Here is a 9,199-nt window from a genome sequence, read left to right as displayed (position 1 = left end):
CAGTAGACGTGTCTACACCAGAGCTCCGCAACCTTTTTTCACTTGCGGTACACTTATATTCTTTTCAAAATTCGGCGGCACACCCGAACTAAAACTATAAGGAAAAAAATTATCCTGTTGTGTCTGGGGAAAGTCATTTTCTTATTGTGCCTTAAAATTCAACACATTCACCGTTAAAATTTCCACTTATTTCTTATTTTTATTAACGGTGAGTGTGTTAAATTTTAAGGCACAATAAGAAAATGACTCTCCCCAGACACAACAGAATATGCTTCAACACACGAAATCACATAAAAAATCTTGCAAACCAAATCCAAAAACGAAAAAAATTATATTCAGGTTATACTTCAGCACACCAGTGTGCCGTGGCACACCGGTTGCAGAGCACCGTGTTATGTATTCCCTATAAGATAATGAAGGGTGAGAACTTACCCTATATTTTCCGAAGATGGCGAGATAAACGTTTGTCAACGACTGTTTGGCAGAAATGAAATAACGTTGGTATGAGTAACCAAATATATATACAGGAAGTTAGCATAGTACGAGACAGGTAACCTCGTTCACTTCCTGTTAACGAGCAAGGCAGGTAATCTCGTACGAGAGACAGAGCTGCATACGGGTCGGACCGTTCACCACCTACCTTGAATCAATTGAGACTGGACATAATCTTCATATATGAACATTTGCTTCCCTGTTTGAACACTTTGTTGTTGCGATCAGAAGTTTACCCCCTTTTTCTTACATTATAATTTGTCTGATCGTAACAAATTGGGGGCTCGTCCGGGATTCGAACCCGGGACCTCTCGCACCCCAAGCGAAAATCATACCCCTAGAGTTTAAAAAAAAAAAGGCTATATACAAAAATTTCCACTGCTAAAATACACATATTACCTGCATAATTTTGTATCAACATTCGAAATTCTTCTTGTGAAATCAGTATTTAATCATGGAATTTAAGGTGGAAGAATTTATTGAATTTCCCAGTGTGGAGCAATTGAGGATTTAAAAAAATTAGTCACAACCCTTTCCACACGCTTTTGTGAATATCAAGTCTCAGCCTATTTCCGACATTATTAACAATGAGGAGGGGTACTTGCCTTTTATTTCAAAAGGGTTTATCTCACTTAAGGGTGATAAGTCCACATTACGACCCATCACTATTTTGAGGGACACAGGCGAACTCCAGTCTCTAGTGTTGGAAGGTATTCTTCCTTTCTCGGACGTGTCGTCTGCTAACTCTGACGTTTTATTAGAAGGTATTAGTGGAATTTCAAGTGCATCTCTTCATTTTGTTGATTTGCAGTCAGATTTTGTGTCTGGTTTGGTGAAAGTTGGTGTTAAGAAAACTCTCCTAGTTTCAGGTGTAGACTTGATTATTGGAAATGATTTAGCAGGGTCCAAGGTTTTGTCTGATCCACATGTTAGCATTAAGCCAAGCCCTTCTGAGAGCCCTGAATCCCACTTGAACTCGCTAGACCATGTGTCTACTTTTCGAAACCGACCTTCCAAAGCTACTGAGGTTGCCATAGAACATTTGAAGAAATCACAGGACAAAACGAAAGCTATTTATGAAAAAAACTGTAAAGCCCGAAATTTCAGTCGCTATTGTGAAATTCCCAGTTCCATCAAACAAAAAGGAGCTTATGAGATTCCTGGATATGGATGGTTATTACAGAAAATTTTGTCTAAATTACTATGATGTACATATGTATGTATGTATGTATGTATGTATGTATGTATGTATGTATGCATGTATGTATGCATGCATGTATGTGGGCATGCGTGTATGTGCGCATGTATGACTGTTTATGTAAACATGCATGCATGTATGAATGTAAGCAAATAAGTTACCTCTATTCCAATATTTGTGTTGTGTTGGTCAATTTTTGCTCGGAGATCCTTTCCCGATCTTTTCGCTCGCCTCAGAAACTTTCGTGTAAATTTCACACCGTAACGGATATTATCCCCACAACTTCCCCATTTCCAGGCTTCTTTATTTCGAAGTCTTTTGGAGATATCACACGTACATCTGTCTAATATGCCTCGACTACACGCATGTGCGAACGAATGGACGAGCGCCGCAGATGATATTGCGTACAGATATGATGTCTCTTTAAAACCTAGAAGAACAGAAAAGAAAACAATGTAATTGTGATTTCAGACGAAAGCAGTCAAGCGGGGATATAATCGATGGCATGGACTCAAGAACGTTAAGGCTATGTATCCAATTCAAACGTATTAAGTCGTCTATAGCAGGAATTGAACTCAAAACACAAGGAAACTTAACTAATTCTCAGCGTTTTACTGTTTCATTCATCCAACATTATCTCAATGCTATGAAAATAGTATTTGGAAATATATGAATATAGTATTTTGTAACCCTGGATATAGATATGTTTTTGACATAGTCGCATATAAAATAAAAATAAAATAACCCAAGGGAAATAATTCAAATGGGCCAATGACATAGATTCGGACAATTAAGTTAATAGGTAATGTAGTAAATGCTGTACACAATAAATTGTGAAACGATATCAAGAAATTCTTTTATATTGTCCTCTTGGGAGGACAATACGAAAAGAAATCATCAACATTGTTATCACCCCCACCCCCCCATCGTTGTTATTGTTGTTGTTGTTATTATTATTATTGTTGTCCCTATGATTATTTGATAACGATGATGCTTATGATCAGGTGGGAAGAAGTAAAGAGAAGTAGTAGAGAAAAAGAGGGAGAAGGTGATGGTGGTGGTGGTGGCAACGTCGCTGTTGAGGAGAGTGATGAAAGAGACAACGAGAGTGACGTTGACAGTGGCGTCAATGGTGAAGGTTTGGGTTACTTTACGTCGTCTGTTTAGTCTGGGCCAAGGAATATCAATATTATGACACAATTCTGCTACATGAAAGAAGAAAGAGGACAGTTGCGCGCGCGCAATAGCTGAAAAATATAAAAATAAAAACGAATGAAAGAAACGCTTCCGCTTTTGTTATATCTAAGGCAGCGTCACTTGCTGGCTTTATTTATATTCCACGAAGAACTAACTTGAAGGTGGAATGGTATAAAACAATCATTATGTGTCTTCTCGAAAGGTTTTGTCCCTAACACTTTCTCCCTCTCATCACAATAATGGTTCTAACCGCAGCTTGAGCGAAACAAGAAGAATTGGTCGGACAGCGTTGAGTTGTGGTTTGAAAGTCAGTGGAGAATAAACGAATGTAGCTGTCTGGGGATTGAGAAGATTACAGACGTGGTTTTAGGGAGATTAACCGCCAAAATCGGATATTGAAATAAGCTGTTCTAATGAGAAAAATAACTAAGGGGAAAAGAAAGAAAGAAAAGAAAAGAAAGGAAAAAGAAGAAAGCAAAAGGAAGTGCAAATTTAGCAAATTTAGCAAATGGTAATTTTTGAATAACGTAAAATAGAAGGTAGTTAGGGTGTGACGGTTGTGTTAGTTGATTGGTTATTAAGGCCGAGAGGAATGACTAGAGATGGAAGGAAGTAAAGAACATGTTTAAGGATGTGTGTGGAAGTGAAATAATAGAAGGGTTTTACTGTCAGCATTTCCCCCAAAATCTCTGAAAACCTCTGTTTTAAAAAAGAAAAGCAGAAACAGTTATTGACGCAATGTAGAGTAGTTTTAACAAAATGTGAGTCAACGCGGGAGCATTCATGTTGTGCTTGACCGGTTAGTAACAGTAGCTAAACTTTCCTCGTATTACAACTTAAAAATAAACGTCTATGATAATGTAATTCTAGATACAAATGCCGGAAAACAGACAGGATAGTCATGGCTGAACACTTTTGAGTGTAGATCTGGTATAATAGGATTGATCTGGATTAACACAATCACAAAAACCATTAGAAAAAATAATAACAATAATATAATGACCATCATTCTATTGGCTTTTTACCTACACAATCCTTGAAGGTACCTAAGGTACTATTCCGGCCTCACGTAAACTCGAACTTAAAGATAAAACCAATTTTTGTTCACCAAAGATTACAGAGTCTTGGATCTAAATTTTAATTTTAAACATTTTAGTCACTTGCACGGAACTAACCTTTACGGAAGTAGACTGCATTCAAAAACACTTTGACTTGATACACTTCAGCAAACACAGTTTCACTAATAGCTACGGTGTCTGTCAACGAGGCCAGGGATCACTTCAACGGCCATCATGACTAAAATAAAAGTCTAGTTATAATATTTGTTATGTTTTTGTATTTGTTGTTTTTAGTTTGATTTCGAAGAAGTGACAGCTTCCATCGGTCTACGTCAACAGACTTACCGAGTTTGGTCAGAGACCCGCGTTTAATATTGGTTTCAAATTATGGAACAAGGCCAGCAGTTTCGGGGGAAGGGAAAAGCCAATTACATCGACCCCAGTGTCCGATTGGTGTTTATATTATCGCCCCGAAAGGACGAAAGGTCGAAAGGTAAAGTCAACCTCGGCGACCTCAGAACATAAAGACGGACGAAATGCCGCTAAGCATTTTCCCGGCGCGGTAACGATTCTGCCAGTTCAGCGCCTTAACCCGTGGTTAATATTGGTGTTTGGATAGTTACGAGTAAACGACTACAGAATAAATCTTAACAGGAGAAAATTCCAGAAGGCTGATGTTCTTGAGTAAGAAGAGTTGGGGGGAGAGGATTAGTGAGGGGGCTGGCCGCAGTGTTGGTAAAGGACAGGACATTGTTAAGGCCTGTTCCCCTTGAAAATGTTTCGACCCTTATTAAGAAGCGACCCAAGGTGCTTAGCATTTCGCCTGTGTAGGCATCTGTGGTGGCAGACAGTAAACACAAAAGCTTGTGTACTGTATACAAATCCATCAAAGTCGGAAAGGAAGATGTAAATTTAGTGGAGAAGCTTTCGGCAAGAGACCAAAAGGATCGGCTGCAAGCTTGTGAGGCGGAAGTATTCACCGTCCCGTTTGTAGGAGGGATGGTTTGAACAGCATCACCATTGTGCTATTGGACATGGTTCTGATATCTTCATGCTATGTCTTTATCAAATCTTAAAGTAGATTTACATCAGCCATTTATATTGAATAGTCGAATTACCTTTATTAAATTGTAATTAAGGCTGATGTTGCTAAATGTACGACCTGTCCATTTTAACAGATAAAGTGTTTCCGCACTTAATAGGAACTCAAGCCATTAATTAATGCACATAATCAGTAAGTCCCAATTAATTTCATTAGGAAGTCGTGTAATTAATCTCATGAAATTCCAATAATTATATCCATGTTTATCTCAATATCTGATGAATGCTGAGACTGTTGTTTGTAAAATATCTCTAATCGAGATAAACCTCTGGAGGAGCAGAAACAGCCAAAGGAGAGGAATTGTTCGCTTAAAGATTTAAGGGTCTCTTTTGTTGTTGACTGAGGTGAACCATCTACGTGGATGATACAATCCCAAGAGCACAACAACATCATTTGGTCGCTCAACCGCCTCATATCACAATCAACAATCTTTGAAAAGATACTTTGTATAGTGTAGTGTGACTTACATTGTATCTGAATATAATATGACATGGTCAGGCTGGAACAATTCGATCATAGGTTTCCTTCATCGGGGATGGCCTAGGGTTAATCAATAGCAACAACAATCTCTATGCATATATGTATGTATGCGTGTGTGTGTGTGTGTATGTATGTGTGTGTGTGTATACTCTACATACATTTGAAGTAATCTTTATTTTCTTTCTTCTCACCCAATGTACCTTTCCCTGAAAACTTCCCTAAATATTTTCTTTTTTATTTATTTACTTTTGCTCTGTACTCATTAGTTAATCCTTCCCATTTCAAACTCAACTCGACGTCCGATTTTATATCTCAAAGTAGATTCCTTTTATTTTTGATAGTGTTCATGTATTGTTTGTGCGGTGTCGTGTATCTCCAGCTTGTTTCATCACTGTGCTCTTCCATCATCAGTTAACAGTTTACTTCTTCCGAAGAGGAATGCAGTAATTCGTGCAACATGATGAAAAGAAGTGTTATCTTTAACAAAACAACCTTAAGGTAACCGAGTATTCCAGTGTTTACGTTAAATATCTCAGTTGTACTTTGAGGAAATACATCTATGGACATAGGTTTGTGTACGTGAGGACGAAGCTAGGTATATGCGTATATCTACATACGTATAGACACACATAAATACATACGTATGTACACATACCTACGCACAAATATATTTTATATATAAGAATTATTCAAATGTATACAATTATGTGTGTGTGTGTGTGTGTGTGTGTGTGTGTGTGTGGTGTGTTTATGTGCGTGTCTGGACTTACATGTATCTGTGCTTATGTGTGTATTAAACATGTTTTGAAATAACCACGGGAATGAATATGCGGCATGTTTAGAAATAAATTTATAATATGAATGTTGTTTATGTATGTATGTATGTATGTATATATGTATGTATGTATGTATGTATGCATGAATGTATGTATGTATCTTACGGTCATTGTGTTTCTGGGTCAATATAGATTATTTGCACGTTGGTTAAGCACCGTCATTTCCTTTGTGATCTTTAAATCAGTCGACAGTTGGTCGCTTGAGAAGCGACTCTACTAGACAGCTTCCGATCAGTGCTTGAAAACATTCCTTCACTTCAAAGCTTTGGCTGGGTCTTAACCTAAGAACCTTTTCGTACTCAGCTAGAATATAGATAGTTATCCTTGTGTGGAATTACTTCGGCTGAGGATTCTTTGTCGGTTCTCGAAGTCTATTTATAAAGTTTTCAACAAAAGTACTCCAGCATTGCACAGAAGGGCGAATAAGAAGATTGAGGTTGACTAAAGATCTTTAGACCCCAATGATATAGATAATATATTATGATATCAGAGAAAGCTGTTAATTCATGTAAATATCAATGACAAGCACAAAATGTTCCGCCGCATTTCGTCCGCCTTTACAGTTCAAATACCGCCGAGGTCGACTTCGCTTTTCATTCTTTCGGGATCATTAAAATAAGGACCAGTTGAACACTGAGATCGACGTAATGGAGTAACACCTATCCCTAAAACTGCTGGCCTTGTGCCGAAATTTGAAACGATTCTTCTTCTAATCATCATCATCATCATTATTATTATTATTATTATTATCATTATTATCATTATTATTATTATTATTATTATCATTATTATTATCATTATTATTATTATTATTATCATTATTATTATTATTATTATTATTATCATTATTATTATTATTATTATCATTATTATTATTATTATTATTATTATTATTATTATTATTATTATTATCATTATTATTATTATTATTATCATTATTATTATTATTATTATTATTATTATTATTATTATTATTATTATTTTAAACTCCCACAAACACCAGAGGGTTATGAATAGTGAAAAACTTTCTGATAATATCTAAAACAAATACCAATGAAAGAAATTTCGTTCGCTAATCATGGATTTCGAAATAATAAATTTTCAAAAATATTTTGACAATACTTTTGGCAATCAAATATTACCAAAAATTTTTGTCCGATCTTACATCTGCTTAAGAAATATTAATAGCAGCCTGTTTGTTATCGTCTGCTTCATAATGACACGTAGCAGTTGATGTAGAGCATTGCGAATATCATCTCTCAGTCTTTAGCTTTCATAAATTGCTCCTCGGTCACGATACATTAGGAAATATCTGAAATATGCTCCATCTAAGTACACCGTGGCAAGGCAGCATTGCTTTCATGTTTTTATTCACCATTCCACCATCCTTTCCCTCGCTCTTTTTGTGTATAATTTTGCGCGCGCGCACGCACGCACACACACTCACACACACAAATACAGACATTCTATAGTAAGAAAAGACTATATACATGTGTCTGTGTGTAAGTTTGTGTGTGTGTATATATATATATATATATATAGAGAGAGAGAGAGAGTTATTAATATTTCTGGGTGTTGCCCCTTGTCAATATATATATATATACATACTCACGTACATATATGATTATGTATGTATGCGCCCGCCCGTCTCTCTCTCTCTCTCTCTCTCTCTCTCTCTCTCTCTAAATATACATATATACTCTTTTACACGTTTCACTCATTTGACTGCGGCCATGCTGGAGTACCATCTTTATTCGAGGAAATTGACTCCATGACTTATTCTTTGTAATCCTATTACTTATTCTATCCGTCTCTTTTGCCGAACCACTAAGTTTCGGGGACATGAACACACCAACATCGGTTGTCAAGCGATGGTGGGGGAACAAAGATACACACAGAGATGAATATATATAAACTAATACATCTGTTTGTTGTTTACACACCTGTCTTCGTCTTTTGTTTTTTTGTAAATTCTCACTATATATATATATATATATATATATATATATATATATAGTGAGAATATATATATATATATATATATATACGACGGACTTCTTTCAGTCTCCGTCTACCAAATCCACTCACAACGCTTAGGTCGGCCCAAGGCTATAGTAGAAGAGACTTGCACAAGGTGCCACGTGATTGGGAAAAAAGGTTCTTACCACACAGCCACGCCTGCGCCTATATATATTGTATATATACTCGTACATAAATGCACACACACATACATACATAGACGCACATACATGTATTAGGTGTGAGTATGTGTGTGTGTGTGTCTGCACATGTAACCTTGCATTCTTGCTATACGTGCTTGCATGTTCATAAAGCACACGCCCATCTGCATGTGGTATGCTGACAGAAATTGTTGCCCTTTCAGGCGCCGCGGTAAAATAAACTTAATCTCGGCTAACCGCTCCTATTTCATTTCATTGATCCATAGAATACTATTGCAAGAATTGGAACCGAATTATTTCAGTCAGCCTTTGAAATAACATTCGTATGTATTATTAAGATAAAATGTTAAAGTAATTGCTACGGAAGGATTAATACTCTATTGCATAAACGATGTAATAAAGTTAAATAGTCTTAGTATCGTGGTGGTAAATATTAAAAATAAAAAAGATAAAAAATAAAAATCAATACTCGTCACCGAGCCATAAGCTCATAAGGCCGGTCGGTCGGTCGCAGGATGACTAATTTGAAATGAAGTGTTTTGCTCAAGAAAACAAAGTAAAACCCGGTTCAAGAATCGAAACCAAAAACTTACGATCATCAATGCAACACCGTAACCTCTAAGCCACGCGCCTCCACAAATATTAAATAACACCAC

The 9,199-nt window shown here is 36.5% G+C and overlaps 1 protein-coding gene across 4 annotated transcripts in view; it reads right to left on the bottom strand.

The window, feature by feature from the left end:
• LOC106882622 (protein Wnt-9a) overlaps positions 1-9,199 on the bottom strand; it is a 277,020-nt gene that overhangs the window by 7,352 nt on the left and 260,469 nt on the right. For all 4 annotated transcript variants that reach the window (XM_052975985.1, XM_052975986.1, XM_052975987.1 and 1 more), the window contains exon 3: positions 1,852-2,120. In XM_052975985.1, coding sequence (XP_052831945.1) covers positions 1,852-2,120 — 269 coding nt within the window. The remainder of the gene's footprint in view (positions 1-1,851; positions 2,121-9,199) is intronic.

The sequence above is a fragment of the Octopus bimaculoides genome, chromosome 23 (genome assembly GCF_001194135.2).
Source record: "Octopus bimaculoides isolate UCB-OBI-ISO-001 chromosome 23, ASM119413v2, whole genome shotgun sequence".
Taxonomy (NCBI): domain Eukaryota; kingdom Metazoa; phylum Mollusca; class Cephalopoda; order Octopoda; family Octopodidae; genus Octopus; species Octopus bimaculoides.
This window is presented reverse-complemented; position numbering and strand designations above follow the sequence as displayed.